We start from the raw sequence: 15,260 nt of genomic DNA, 5'->3' as shown, positions 1-15,260 counted from the left end.
ATCTACCTCCTGGTTCATTATTCACGTGTATTTTATACATTATGTTGGCTTAAGATGTATCTATTGCTAGTTCTTGCAGACTTTTGCTAGTGTAGATTAAAGAGAGAAAATTCACATTGCCATTTAAAAACTGAAACAGTCAGCAGCTTTTTTTGTGCTAGTCCACATCCTTCAGGCAGTTCTTGGGGCTACTGAGATTCCTGGTTCAGTCATGTTGCTTAGTGGGGACATTAAACAGCTAAGCTTTGGGGAAGAATTAACATTTTATTGTTATCAACTGTCATCAGTAAATAGTTTAAAGCTCTTTGGGTTTCCAAAATGAAGAAAACTTCTGGTCCATTAATCAAAATGATGAAGACTGAAACTATTAAAGTTTATTTTGATTAGATTAGCAAGCTTTCCTGTTTCCTCCCACAGCCAGATTAATCCAGGCAACGAAGGAAAATAGCAATTATCTTGCTTTTCCAACTATTCAGACAGATGCCTCCTTTCTACCCCAGCTCCTTCTTTCCAGGAAACTTAAAATTTGTACATTATCTGCTATATTGTACTGAAATAAGTAACTTCATAGCTGCAGTACCCCTTTTTATGGATCCATTCTTATAAAACTTTTTTGGACCATTTTCCAAGAGACTGAAGGCAAGGAAACATTAGAGACCCATCCCTTAAAAGAAAAAAACAAAGCATGCTTCTTAATGAATTTATTGAAAGTAGAGGGCAGGGTGATAGTGTGGTGACAGACCTGAATATTCAGAAAAAGGGAAAATACAAGATTTTCAAACTCCTCACAAGGAAGTGACTATCTTGCCTATATGATGGTAGCTAGATGAATTTGGATTCCTCTGTGTTTGAACACTGACCCCAGGGACATCAAAATAATAACTGTCGATGCCCCTCCCACCTATTATGGACACTCTGGCCAGTGGCTAATGGGATGACTTAGACCCGATCCTAATCGCAAACCGAGTTCTAAGTGAGCAGATCAGATTTGTTGCCAGGCCAAAATTCGTACCTTACTGAATCACACATTGCACTGGCTTGTCAAATAGGGCTCCCTGTCTCAAGAAGCCAGTCAGGGGTGCTGAACTGGTGGCAGGCTCTTTTATTTTCCCCCTTGTGTTGTTCATGAACGCTGAGGACCACTGCTGACTTTGCTCACCTGACAAGTTGAGCACAGGTGCCCTAATCCCTGGAGACCCAAACCCCCTTCCCTGGGGCTAACGTGAGAAGTTATGTTTGCTGTGGAACTAGGAGCTGACGCCAGACGCAGATCTAGTGGCCGAGAGGAAGAGGATGAAGAGCTTCTGAGACGCCGGCAGCTTCAAGAGGAGCAACTAATGAAGGTCTGTCCCTTAAACGACTTTGCTGAAACCTTCAGTTCAGTTCAGTTCAGTTCTGCGGATCCTTGTTATGATGACTGTGGGTGAGCCACCAAGATGAGCAAGAGGTGGTCCCAGACCTCTTGCCGTCCGGTGGGAGAGACGAGATGGGCACGTAGTGACTTTAATAAAGGCAGAACATTTAGTGGGTTCTGGAAGAGAGCATGTGGAGGTTGGAGGTCAGATGGGCACAGAATAAATATTAGGGTTTCTTCAAGGAGAATGAGACTCCATGTGGGGCATGTGGGTATGGTACCTGTATTGAAAGGATGCTAAAAGGCTAGGCACAGCCCAAGTGTGCTTCAAGGCAGTACAATACCTTCCTTCCCTCAGGCAGGCTGTTCTGAAGGAACTCCATTGGAACAGAGCATTTCTCCAAGTCTTTCCTTGGACTCATACAACCTTGTGTGTATATCTGAGCCAGGAGAGAGAGAGAAAGTGGACTCTCACCAAAGCACCTTCATGATAGCCTCTGTCTCAGCATCCCAGAAGACCAAAGGAAGAATAGTCAACTGTAGCCAGGGGTTGGGGGAGCTGAGAAATTGTAAACTCCTATGATAAAGATTATTTTCCAAAGATACTTAATCATCTGGGGAATGCACATATACTAGCTGTATGGGGATACAAAGTTGCGTGTATTATGTGATCCCAGTTTTGTATGTTATGTGCATAGAAAAAGACTGCATGGGGTAGGTCAAAATGGTAATAGTGGTTATCCCTGGTGGATTATGGCCTGTTCTTTTTTCCTTCCAGATTTTCTAGAATCTGTACAATGAGCATGCATTATTTTTTCCCTATTTTTTAAAGACATCAGTATAATTTCTTTTTAAAGGCCGCTATCCCCAACCTTCCCTTCCCACGTCAAAAATATGTACACCCTCACACACTGCCTCTTGAGTTGCCCTGCTGGCACTTTGGGGGCGGGGAGAGGGGCAGAGAAAGGAGAACACTCTTCCAATGTGGAGCCTGGCTGAGGGCAACCGAGCCTTGACATTGAAGAGGCCAAGTGGGGTTCAAGGTCCAAAACCTGGCTGACTTTTGAGGGAACCCCCAGGCTTGGGGACACTATGCTTCAGGCCTTTTTAGAGTCAGGAACTTCTTGCAGGATCCACTAAAAAGAAACTGCATCTCCCTGAAAGTGACTGCAGGCTCCACTTTCATTTTTCTTTTCTCCACGAATAGCTCAACTCAGGCCTTGGCCAGTTGATCCTGAAAGAAGAGATGGAGAAGGAGAGGGAGAGCCGGGAGAGGGCCTCCCTGGCCGCCAGTCGCTATGATTCCCCCATCAACTCAGGTGAGCAGCGGACCCACTGCCTTCCCTGAGCCAGGAGCCGGCCACCTGCCTGTGGGGAAACTATCTTGACTGTTCCAGGGCTGCTCCGGCAAAGGAAGCATAACAATCCTTTGTCGTGGAATCTGTGTCGACTCAGCATAAGAGTCTGCCACGGCTCTTCCATAAGTGTGTTTCCTTCTTGCTAGAAATGGGGGGAACCCTTGGAGAGTGTCACGAACCAGGAGGGGTCAGGTTCCTTGTGCTGAGTCTACCTTCTAGAACATACATCCCTATCCATCTCAGAGGGAAGTGGCCAAAAGGAAGTTCTTATAGAGAACAGAATGCTTTTTTTTTTTTTTTTAATGTTTTTGTCCATACTCTGCAACATGCAGGATCTTAATTCCCTGACCAGGGATCAAACCCGTCTCCTGCCTTGGGAGTGCAGAGTCTCAACCACTGGAGTCCCAGAGAAGTCTGAGCACAGAATGCTTTCTAACTATAGAGAGCATGAACACTATTTTCTATATTTTCTAATATATTCAGTGTAAGAGCTGAAGGCTAACAGTGATTTTTTTGATAATTTTGAAAGAGATTACTCCTCTGCTGGGCTGAAATAGTCTATCAGTAATTTTCCCCTGCTTATACTTATCATAAGCCAAAGCTCTTTCAAGCTGTAAGATTTCTTCTCTCATGTTCTAAACTAGTGCATAATTTTCTCTCCTGAGGGTTCCTTTAAACATATGTTTAGTATTTTCCTATGCAAATACTTCTGCTAAATATTAACTTCATTTAATTGTCACAACATACCCAGAGGTACATGATATTATCATCCCCAATTTGTAGATCAGGAAACAAATTCAGGAAGTTTCAGTTACTCACTCAGTGTCGCATTGCTGAAAACTACAAAACTAAGATTAGGAGCCCAAGTGTTATAACCCCAGAGCCCACACTCTTAGCTAGAATGCCCTCCTCCCTCTCACAGATGCCTGACTGGTACTGATCTTAGATTAGGTAGTTTTCTAATCTTTAGAGTTAAGTGAAAGTGAAGTCGCTCAGTCATGTCCGACTCTTTGCGACCCCGTGGACTGTAGCCTTCCAGACTCCTCTGTCCATGGGATTTTCCAGGCAAAAATACTGGAGTGGATTGCCATTTCCTTCTCCAGCAGATCTTCCCGACCCAGGGATCGAACCCAGGTCTCCCGCATTGTAGACAGACACTTTACCGTCTGAGCCACCAGGGAAGTCCAATCTTTAGCGTAAATCCTTCCAGTTCTGCAGATCTGTTCTCTAAGAGTACATAGCACTGCATCTACATGGGTCAAGCAGTGAAGACCTTAAAAGATGGAATACCAGGCCGAAAGATGCAGTGGTGTTAAGTCACAGAGCCAGAATTCAAACCCCGGTCCGCTCCTTCCAAAACCCAGCAGTACGAGGCATCCGTGCTGCTGATCAGTGGGACACCTTTTTTCACAGGCCTTCCAGGAGTCTAGCAGTGGCTGGCCAGTAGATCCTGGTAACTTACATGTTGGCCTCCAGATCAGTTATCAGTGTCATACCAGCCAGGGCTTGGGTCTGTGCATCCCAGTAGCCCTGGGTTCAAATCATTGCTCAGATCTTTACAAGCGGAGCAACCTCGGGCAAGTACTTAACTTCTCTTGGTCCCTATTTCTTCTCCTGTAAAATGGAAATAATATCAGCATTATTAGGATTGTGTTGAGGAGTCAGAGATGAAGCATGCCAAGCATGTCTTTCTTCCCAACCCCTCCTTGATAATGTCACTGCCCACCCATTCCCTGTATCACCCAAAACTGGTGTGGTTTGTCAACATTTGAGCCCAATATGGTGCTTCTCAGGTAGGGTTAGTGTTAAAGACCCACCTGCTGATGCAGGAGACAGAAGGGATGAGGGTTTGTTTTTTTTTTTCCCTTGTCTAAATCCTCTGTTCTGCAGAGTAGAAGATACACTGGCAATTTCATGAAAGAATTACACTTCCAGTTCCTAACAATTGCTTTTATAAAATCTTTCTCTTATTCAGCTTCACATGTTCTATCGTCCAAAACCTCATCTCTCCCAGGCTATGGAAGAAATGGGCTTCACCGGGTAAGATTTCTCAGTGACTAATTTCTGAGTTTCTTCCCTCTTCAGTCCTGGTTGAAATGAATATATCTGAATATATCTAATATGATCTCAGGACTGGAATATAATGAAAATTGTAATCTCTCTGGTCTCCTGGTAAATCACTTTGAGTTACAGGCAAAATAAAATATTTCTTTTGAGAGAAAGGGAAATTGACTTTAGATAAAACAATAGCCTATACAGATTATTCTTTTTGATGGTTTATTAAGTTATTGGCCAATTTTAAGTATGTTTGGAACAACTTATGCATGTGAATCTATGTTTTCAACTTTGTATTTTATGAGATAAGTGTATCCCATGACAATTTAACATCTGAATTAAGATATGCTGTAAGGACAAAACATATCAGAAGTACAAAAACCTTCTTACAAGTATATCTCACCAATAGTTTTTATATTGATTGCATGTTAGAATGATAATATTTTGGAAGCCTTGGTTTCAGTAAAATATATTTTAAAAAAAAATAGCCTATAGAAGCTTGTGGGAAAACTGGATTGTGTGGCAAATTTCCACAATCAAGTAAAAAGTAATTACACACTGGAGCCACTATCTCTGCTGTAAAATGATACAGGAAAGTTTGTTGCAACCTCGCTCCCCATAAAGCATAGAACAAGTGTAATTGTGTAGCTCTGAGAATTGTGTAGCGGAGAAATGTGTTTTTATTTATCAGCAAGAGATACTTGCTTACAGAGAGTCTGAGCAGTAGCACTGAGTATACAACAAAACCCGAGGATTTCATCCAGCAACTCAACTTGGAAGGAATTTCTTAGGATTTTGTAAATCCTTTCTTCCTTTTCACCTGACCCCAAAATGAGTACTGTGAAGCGGATTTTCTCATGGTGTGTTTCCCCTCCTTTCAGCCTGTTTCTACAGACTTCGCTCAGTACAACAGCTACGGGGACGTCAGCGGGGGAGCGCGAGGTGAGGCCCCAGGGCGGGTGCCGCTGACCGCGACCCGGTGGGGTGGGGCCGTGCTGTCACAGGCACACTGGCCGGACTGTGTTACATCCTATAGTCAGATCACGTCTGTCCTCTGAGCCAGCATGTCAGTATCTCTAGCTGACATGAGACGGCACGAAGCAAGTTTGTAGGAAGGAATTCATTGGCCCTACTATGTGCTGAGCACTGGAAGTAAAGTGATAAGCAAGCCGTGGGTCTGTCTTCAGAATGCATGTGCCAGAGGCAGAGAAAGAGAAACTCTGAGATAAATGGTATGATTGGACATGCAAAGAAAAGGGAACCACATCTTCAGGGTGTCAGCTTCCACGAGAAACGGTATTTAAACTAAACTAAAACTGGGACAGGCATTTCCTGGCTTTAGGGAGCACCTGGGCAGTATGGGCAGAGACCCAGAGCTGGGGGAGAGCATGGCTCATGGGGGCACGTTTGGAGAATTGCAATTGGATGTAATCTGTGTTTATGCTTCTGTATTTTTCTGTGGTTCTGCCCCTTCTGAGAGTTTCTTTGTCTTTCCTTTCCAGACTACCAGGTATGGACCCCTGTCTTTCTCAAGTTGGCTACATGGGCAAAACAGCCTTTTTCCAATCCAGACGTGCTCTTCTGCTACTCCAGAGAAGAGTTTCTGTTGAGAAGACCCTGATTTTTGGTTGATCCATCTCATCATTAGTCCACAGATGTGAGAAGCCATGAGCAGCAGGCATGCCTGGCACCCAGATCAAGCCAGTCCTGCAGGCCTTGTGAACAGGGCATGAACCAGGCCAGATGGCAAGGACTCTCTCGCTCTGCCTTGAAGAGTCTTCTCCAGGGTGGAAGTGGCCCAGCGTTAAGGGTCCACACATGTACAGCTGTTTTTTCTTTTAATCATAACCAGTCACTCCTTGAGGCCCTCTCCTCCTCTTTGTGGTCACAAATGAAACCCCTGTCTTGGCCAATAGGAAAGAGTTGCTGTGTGTAGCTTTCCTTTTTCCCTTAGAACCTAAACCTAAAATGATGATGGAGAGTGAGAAAAGGGAAAAAGTGCAAAGAAAACTAAAATTTAAATTAAAAAAAAAGTCATAGACTTGGCGATTCTTTGATGTACCATATACTTTCATGCATGCAGTCTACATTCAGGGATTAGTGAATAGTTATTAAGCCAGGATCTTTCATCAACTGGATTATAAGAGGGCAGTATTCCCAGTATCCTTGTTTTTGTTCAGCAAGGAGCTCATTTTGAAAACTCCATGGTCATTAAGATGACACAGCTGTAAAATGGCGGTGAGGCTTTGAGACCCAGACAAGGAGGTCTGGGAGCCCGCTGAGCTCTTCCCCAGCTCCCTACACTGCCATGGGCTCCTCCTGAAACCTGCTTCTCTGTTGCAGACCCTCCCAGATGGCCACATGCCTGGAATGAGGATGGACCGGGGGGTCTCCATGCCCAACATGTTGGAACCAAAGGCAAGCGTGGCTCTTCTTCTCTTTCCTCTCACCTGGAGATGAAACTGGGACGTAACCCCCAAAAGACTTGATTTTCTATTTTTTCAGTGCTGAGACCCACCTGGCTCTGCCTAGTCCGTTAGTCAAGCTGTATCATAAAGCATCCTTCTGTCCCTTGGTTTTGTCTCACCAAGCCAGCAGGGTTAGACCCTCACTGGGTCTGGTGCTGTGTTCACAGTGAGGTGCCAGCGCTTCCCTCCTGTGACCTTGGTACCCACTCAGCCCCTGCCCTGAGCACAGCAAAGCCTACCCAGCACCACATGGAGCAGCTGCAGCCCACCCCAGATAAGATGACCAACATGTCCCAACTTGCCCAGGACTCTGCTGGTTATAGCACTGAAAGTCTTGCATCCTGGGATCCTCTGCAATCCCCAGCAAACTGGCATCACTGGTCGCCCCAGCTCTAGAACATTCTTTGACTCTAGAGGTGTCCAAGGGGTGTGCCCCCTGGTGACCATAACTGGGAGTTATTTCAGTATGTCACCCACTAAATCACCGCTGCTGGGGCTGCACGGCTCCCTGGTTTCATGAGCTGGTCATGGAACAAGATTGTTGAGCCCAGCAAAGATGTCCTGCCATATACAAACGTGTACCTGTCATTTCAATTCTCTTCTCATCTTTACCTTCATACCCAGTATATAGTAAGTGGGGTCCTTTCACTCAACCACGCCCTCCAGAGGCCCAGTGGCACAGAGACACCGGTGGGGATTGGGAATGTGTAAGAACCTGCCCCTGTCCACTGGAAACTCGAGCGAGGAACACCCATCACTCCAATGCTCTAATCATAGTGTCTTAGAAGCTCTGTCTTGGGAGTCCTAGGTTTTAGGTAGCTTCTGCTTGTTAATAAAAGGTACAGCTGTGTTCTAGAAGAGGTGTTTTTCTTTGCAGATATTTCCGTATGAAATGCTGATGGTGACCAACAGGGGGCGCAACAAAATCCTAAGAGATGTGGACAGAACCAGGCTGGAGGTAAAAAACAAAACTTGTCCCAGCTGTGTATTCCTGTGCATTTCCTGTGACTCTCCCCTAAGAATTGTTCCAGTTAAGGCAAAAATGAGAAAGGATCAACCCAGGTAAAACTAACTTTGGATGAAAACCCAGATTTCTATCTAGGAGATCAGCGTAAAAATGTTTGGTAAAATACAGAAGAACAGCCCAAGAAATGCAGTATCATTTTAGTCATTTTTCTTAGAAATTTGGGCTTCCCTGGTGGCTCAGCTGTAAAGAATCCACCTTCAGTGCAGGAGACCTGGGTTTGATCCTTGGGTTGGGAAGATCCCCTGGAGAAGGGAAAGGCTACCCACTCCAGTATTTGGGCCTGGAGAATTCCCTGGACTGTATGTATAGTCCATAGGGTTGCAAAGAGTTGGACACGACTGAGTGACTTTCATGTTCACTTTCCTTAGAAATGTAATGTTGCCAGAATTTAGTGGGCAATGTAGAATGGAGTCTCCACCACATTTCGGATACCCCTAAATCCTTATCTTTCCCTGAGCCTGAGTTGAGTCTGCTGAGATTAGGGAGGGAGCATTTGATACAGAGATGTGTACTAGACAAGTTTCTATCTTGACTGTTTCCACATTCCTGGATGAAGGCTAAGCAGGGTACACATACCTAAGCCGCCCTCCTTAGACATGGGAGACTCATCTTTGTACTTTTCCATCTGAATGGTTTTAATTAAGAAAAACTCTGGCTGCCAGTCTCATAAAGTATTGTTAATTTTCCCTGACAAAAGGCTGTACCTTTGTATGTGAGCTCAGGCTAGCACAGAGGAGAAAGGCTGGATCCACCAACCTAAGAGAACTTTTCTAGACAGCACCAGAGATTGAAGTCCATAGACCAGGGCCTCCCTGGTGGCTCAGCAGTAAAGAATCCGCCCGCAATGCAGGAGGTGCAACAGGGGCCATGGGTTTGATCCCTGAGTCGGGAAGATTCCCCTGGAGAAGGAAATGGCTACCCACTCCAGTATTCTTGCCTGGAAAACCCCATGGACAGAAGCGTCTGGCAGGTTACAGTCCCACAGTGGCACAGAGTCAGACATGACAGAGGACACACGTCTTCATTATCATTAGCCCAAGCATCCAGGTGAACTCCTGTTGCTGAGTCAGGAAAAAGCCCCCGGGCTCCCAAAGGACCACCCTGGCGGTCACTCTCTGACTTTCTTATTGCTGTGGTCCATTTTCTCCACATCTACTCAGTGTTCCAATGACCTGAAACAGAGTCGCCTCCAGCATAAAGAATTAGCTTTCCGTGCCCCATCAGCTTTCAGTGTTACGATAATCATCAATAGCATTCCACTAGCTCTTCTGGTTGGTAGGAGGGGTACCTCGCCTGACCCATCCAGGTAAGGAACTGCTAGGTCCAGTGCCTGCTAGGAAGCCTCAGAGATAAACTCCTCTTCCGTCACTCAGTCTTGCTCTTCAAAACAATTACTTGTTAACTGAAGAACAACTCTCGAGGCCACCCAGGTGGCCAGCAGGACTGACCAGTGCTCTTTTTTCCCATCACAGCGCCACTTAGCCCCAGAAGTGTTTCGGGAAATCTTTGGAATGTCCATCCAGGAGTTTGACAAGTTACCTCTTTGGAGACGCAACGACATGAAGAAAAAAGCAAAACTCTTCTGAGTCCCACACGTAGACAGCCATTAGGAGGACTGACCACGGCGGGGACACATAGGATGTTGAATTAAGGCCCAAACTTGATTGGAGCATTTGCAAACTACAGTCCCTCAGCAACAGCCAAAAGGGAAAAATCTGATTAAAACACCCATGAGCCAAATATGGGGCCAGCCCATGGCCAATCTCGCCCAGCAGCAGTGGGGTAGAAATGTCTGTGTTTCCACGCTCGACATTAGCGTTCACCTGTGACCTTTCCCCGTCACCTTGTGTCCACAACAGGAGCTACTTCTTTCATTTTCTTTCAACTGTTATCCAACAGTAGTGCGTCTGTATGAATAAGAGCCAGCAAGTGCCCTTAAGATGCCGCATGGGCAAGCAATTGTAATAATTCCAAAGTATGAATATATTTATCTTGTAGCGCCTTGGCTGAGAAGCAAGAGCCTGGGGGACAGGTCCATGTGGCAGCAGCCTTTGCCTCTTTCCTCACTGGCCTCCTGCAGTTGCCCAGGCCTCAGCAGGATGGACAGCAGGGTCGGGCTCCCCAGGAGCTCTGTTTCAATAGCCACCAAAGGCATTTTTAACAAGCTCCTTGTTCCCTACTGTTTGCTAGGACCCAACTTGGCAAGTTACTTAGCTGTTGCTAAAAAAAAAATTGAGAAAGAGAGGAAAAAGGAATGGATGAAAACTCTCCTTTAACCCTTTTCTGCTTCAGGAAGTGTGTTCCTCCCCACCAAGGACAAGAGCTGTCTCAGCGCCCAGCCCTCCACTCTCACAGAGAAAGGAAAGGGAAAGATTGTCTCCTGATTGGCCCAGTTGGATACTGTTAGATGAGTTTGGTCCAAAGGCCATAGCCCTCTTGACCAAAAAAAAAAAAAAAATCTGTGTCTTCCCAATGCAAGTTTCCCAACCCAGCTTCCTCTTCTTTCTATCCAGCATCCTATATATCACACCAAGCCCTCGATGATTTTGAGTTCTTTAAGGTCTTTTCAGTAGTAGGCTAAAGAAAGGCATGTTTTTCTCTTTGAAAGCTCTGAAACTCAAGGGCAATGGCCCCCAGCTAATTTAATTTGGTCTTTCCAGCTTTCTCGCCTAGCTCTGCTGACTTCCTGATATGTGTGTGTGTGTGTGTGTGTGTGTGTTTTCATGTTTTCACTCACCCATGACAGTTTGGGGAGTCTGCTTGTGCTTTTAAATTTCATTCCTGCTTGAAGGTTTGTCCCACTCAGCTGCAGTTTCTAGGGGACATTTGCACAGGTGCATGTGACTCAATGGTCAAGAGTGAGGCTAACTGCATCCTGGCCAGCAGGTCCATCATGGAAAGATGCTGGTGGTTAGAAGCTGGCATATTCCCTGACACATGTAGCTCAAGTCAGCATCAGACTGAAGACCGAGGCTTTGGATCAAGCTGGGAGGAGACAACAGCAGAGCATCCCACCAGAGTCCTCAAACTCAGCAACACAAGATTCACATTGGAGCCAAGGATTACACCCAAACTTGCATTTAAGACACCCACCATGGTTCCTGAAAGCCTCTGGCTGAGACTTGAAGGTGATGTCAGATACATGTAGGAGGTTGTCGCATTTATTTGTGTGCTTTGGAGGGCTGCTTAAGAATTTAAACTCGTATTTAAAGCCAAAGGAGAAAGCATAGGAGGTTGTCACATTAATTCTCATGCTTTGGGGGCTCTGTTTAAGAACTTGTAAACTCTATTTTAAAGCCAAAGGAGAGAACCTGTATATGCCACTAATTGTAAAAGCTCAGAAGTTCTTCCTGCTGGCGCCAAATATTAGAATGAGTTAGTAGCTGATACCAGTGGCAAAAAAGCAAGAATATTCTTTCTGACCTTGTGCTGGAGACCTAACTTGTGACACACTCTAGAGACTGGGTGTCTTAATGAACATGACAGTTGCTTTATTGTATTCTGTGCTCTTCCTGGAGGAATCTAAACCTGCCTGACCTTTGCTAGACATTGAATGTTTGAGGACTGTGTATGTGTGTGAAAGTGGGTTGGACCTACTGATGTATTTAGCAAATGGTTCTGGTGAGGCTGATGTGAGGAAACCAGCTCCTCCTTGGACTGAAGGCAGATCACAGCCCCTTCAGTTTCATCCCTTCATCTGTTTGGTTTGTTGCCTTTTGCTTCATTCAATACATCCAGTGGCCCATCTTCTCTCTAACCTCTCCTGCATGGGCAGCCCTCAGCACCTGTGTGTCCTGATCCTCGCTTCACTTTGGCAAAGTATGAATGTGGGGACCACAGTGTAGGCCCAGTGTTTCCCTGCCTTGACCAATGACAAAGATGGCCGAATGGATCCTAGGGCTCAGCTAGAGGAGAGAGATTTTCATGACGGAGATAAGAAGGACCCTCAGGGTTTTTCACTGGTGAATGAGTTAAAACCCACATACTTGCCGATCAAATGTCAGTGGAAGAAAAACCCCAATGATAGTTAAAGAACTGAGCCCTAAATTTGCCCCCACTAATGAAACTTTACTTTTCTTCTTACTTTTGAATTCAGTTCAGCATCCTCCTTGGGTGAGGGGAACGCTTCTTTGCATATCAAATGTATTAGCTAATTTAAACTATACCATGCAAAACTGCCTTTCCAGAAGTGCCGATGGCTTCCTGTCTGTAAGCAGAGCAGTGCTGCTCTCTGAAGTGGGGGCTCCCCAGCCCCGCTCCCCGGCAGAAAGCTCCAGGCGGAGTGATGGGTCACGGCACAACCTGGTTCTCCCAACTGCCAAATCAAATCAGTGGGCTACAACACCCTATCTGTTTCGTTGAACTGAGCTCAGCATGCTTGTCCCCAGAATGTCCGGGTCACTGCACAGGAAATCAGTGTTCTCTGCCTGAATCCCGCCCTGCATAAAAAATTCCAGTTCTTAACACTGTCAAATTAATGAGAATTGTTTACTCTAGGAAAAGGAAGTATATGCATGGCAAGCTTCCCTAGTACATACAGAAAGGGCTACATTTTTGAGCATTGGACTGACTGGTGATTCTTGAAGCATAGGCTGATTGCATGAAGAGGCCTCTATAGTTACATGAAAGTCAGCACTTCCTTTAGAGTTTCTTCCAGAAAAGCCAGGATACCATTTAGTCTTTGGGTGTGATTTATGTCAAGACACAAAGAGCATTTGGAAACTTGTCCATCTTGCTGGGCGTTTATCTCTCGGTTTGGGTTCGTTACTAAATGTTCTTAATGTGACTTCTTTAATCACAAAAGAGAAACTGCCTGTTCTTGGAAACCTTGAACAGAAAAGCTAGTGTCAATGGGTAGTAAGGTGCAAAGAAGAAAAATAGCTTCTCCCTGTCATGTCCTCAGTCTCCCCTCTTCTCCCAGTTCTGTTGTGTCCAAGCTGAGTTTCCTCTTCCAGGGTGAGGCTGGAACTACGCCTTTTTCAACTTCCATCCCCTCCATCTGTGATGTCAATCAGCTCCACTGGGAAAAGTCTCACTGGAAATGTTTCTTAAACTTTCACCCAATTTCTTTACACTTTAAAGCAAACACCTTTTTCTAAAGAACTGCTTCTCAGATGATTATATAAAATATATATGTTTTACAAGCTTAAAAATTCAAATTCACTTTTGACTAGATAGGTCTTTCTGAAAACTCTTTAAGGCAAACTTGGTGTTAGCGTTCTCCTGTGTATTGAGGGGCAGGGGACCCTCCTGTCTGTAGGCTCCCAGAGCCCTCTCTCTGACTGCCGGGAAAGATGGTGGAAGGAAGATGAACTTCGTGCCATCAACCCTTCTGTGTCCTCTGCAGGAAGCTCAGTTTTTACAAATCATCTTGTCTGTTTTTCCAGTCACTGTTTAATCTATACTTCCTAGGCCAGACTTGATTTTATCTGACTTATTAAGATTATTTCCCTTTGATAAAACAAGTGTTTGTCAGGATGCCCTAAAACTTACTCATTAGTACTCCCTTTTGAAGTACGATCTATTAAAAAAAACAGATTATTTCAGGCTTGAGATTTGTAATGACACCTTATAGTGCATTAAGGGAACTACCCAATTATGCTGTTTTTTTTTCTTTTTTGAAGGGTAACTGCTTTACAGAATTTTGTGGTTTTCTGTCATACATCAACAAGAACCAGCCATACGTACAACCATGTCTCCTCCCTCCCATTTACCCTCCCAATTATGTTTTAATGAAAGAAAGAGAAACTTTGGTATTAAAAAAAAAATCACTTTCTGTTTGCTGCCAAGAAGCAGTGTGGAGATGGTGACTGACACACTTTGCATGTGAATCTTTGTGTTTTTCATTTGGGACAAGTTTCATTTATGACAGACTCAAAAGGGGGAAGTGGTCAGTTTAAGCTGGAAAGCTTTCTAAACAATCTGCTTGTACACAGCAAAATTAAAGCCAATCTTTTCTGATGCTTAGTGTAATGGAGTGGCAATTGCTCTCATTAAATAAAATTCTTCCCCAAAGAGTCTCTCCCAACCCCTTAGTCGCTTTCTGAGCCCATTTGGCAAAGGTAGAGGAGAAGCCTGCATCCACTAACATTCAGAAAGGCAGGGAGCTACTTAGTGATTGTATATGTGTATGTTTCTTTACTCTTACGGAAGAGAAGTGTCCAAGGGATTGGTGTTCTTTTGGGGTGTTCTGTACAGACCTGTCCAGTAATAAACGTGTGATTTCTGTGAGTTGCCGACAATCCTGCATTGAAGCTTTTGCAGTTCTTTCATTTTGAAGTTGAGTTTAATGAATTTTTTTTTTTGCAAGTGTTGGAAGGCATACTGTTCTTCGTGCCTCCCCTCCCCTTCCAGAAATATGAAAGCAAATATTTGGAAGAACTGCTGTTTAAAAGATGTATCGTGTCCCCCGTGAAAGTGTGTGGGTGTCTGTCGGTGTCCCGAGTGCTGTGCGCCAGTGCGCAGAGGCGGGGGTGGCCCTGGGCCCGAGCTGCCACGCTTGTGATGCTGACCTGCTCCGCGCTCCTGTTGGAATCAGCACCTGCCTCCCCCCGCCGCTGTCTGGCCTCACGGTTATCCTCACATATTCCTCAGTGAATAAAGTGTGTGCTTTATTCGTTACTGCCTCCATGCTGTGTTTCCTTTCTGGTTTCCTTGCTCCCTTTAAAGGTCTGTCCCATTTGAAAAGTGCCAGAGGACTTCCCTGGTGACCCAGTGGTTAAGAATCCATCTACCAGTGCAGGGGACATGGGTTCAGTCCCTGGTCCGGGAAGATCTGACATGCCAGGACAACTAAGCCCATGCTCTGCAACAAGAGAAGCCACCGCGGTGGGAATCCGTCACACCACAGCTGGAAAGCAGCCCCTGTTTTGCTGCAACTAGAGAAAGCTAGTGCAGTGACAAAGACCCAGTGCAGCCATAAATAAACAAAAATTAAATATCCTTTGACCTAGAAATTTTTTTTTAAGTGCCATTCCAACTTCTTAAGACCCAAACAA

The 15,260-nt window shown here is 45.1% G+C and overlaps 1 protein-coding gene across 2 annotated transcripts in view; it reads left to right on the top strand.

Moving 5' to 3' along the window:
- The window catches only part of ABLIM1 (actin binding LIM protein 1), a 217,508-nt gene extending 202,672 nt beyond the window's left edge, over nucleotides 1-14,836 (top strand). For both annotated transcript variants that reach the window (XM_068961482.1, XM_068961484.1), the window contains 8 exons: nucleotides 1,252-1,343; nucleotides 2,562-2,673; nucleotides 4,688-4,752; nucleotides 5,649-5,709; nucleotides 6,270-6,277; nucleotides 7,111-7,185; nucleotides 8,113-8,193; nucleotides 9,735-14,836. In XM_068961482.1, coding sequence (XP_068817583.1) covers nucleotides 1,252-1,343; nucleotides 2,562-2,673; nucleotides 4,688-4,752; nucleotides 5,649-5,709; nucleotides 6,270-6,277; nucleotides 7,111-7,185; nucleotides 8,113-8,193; nucleotides 9,735-9,848 — 608 coding nt within the window. In that variant the 3' untranslated portion in view covers nucleotides 9,849-14,836. The remainder of the gene's footprint in view (nucleotides 1-1,251; nucleotides 1,344-2,561; nucleotides 2,674-4,687; nucleotides 4,753-5,648; nucleotides 5,710-6,269; nucleotides 6,278-7,110; nucleotides 7,186-8,112; nucleotides 8,194-9,734) is intronic.
- Nucleotides 14,837-15,260: the final 424 nt, after the last annotated feature.

The sequence above is a fragment of the Capricornis sumatraensis genome, chromosome 23, assembly GCF_032405125.1.
Source record: "Capricornis sumatraensis isolate serow.1 chromosome 23, serow.2, whole genome shotgun sequence".
NCBI lineage: Eukaryota > Metazoa > Chordata > Mammalia > Artiodactyla > Bovidae > Capricornis > Capricornis sumatraensis.
Note: the sequence above shows the minus strand (reverse complement) of the source record. Positions and strands in the feature narration are given on the sequence as shown.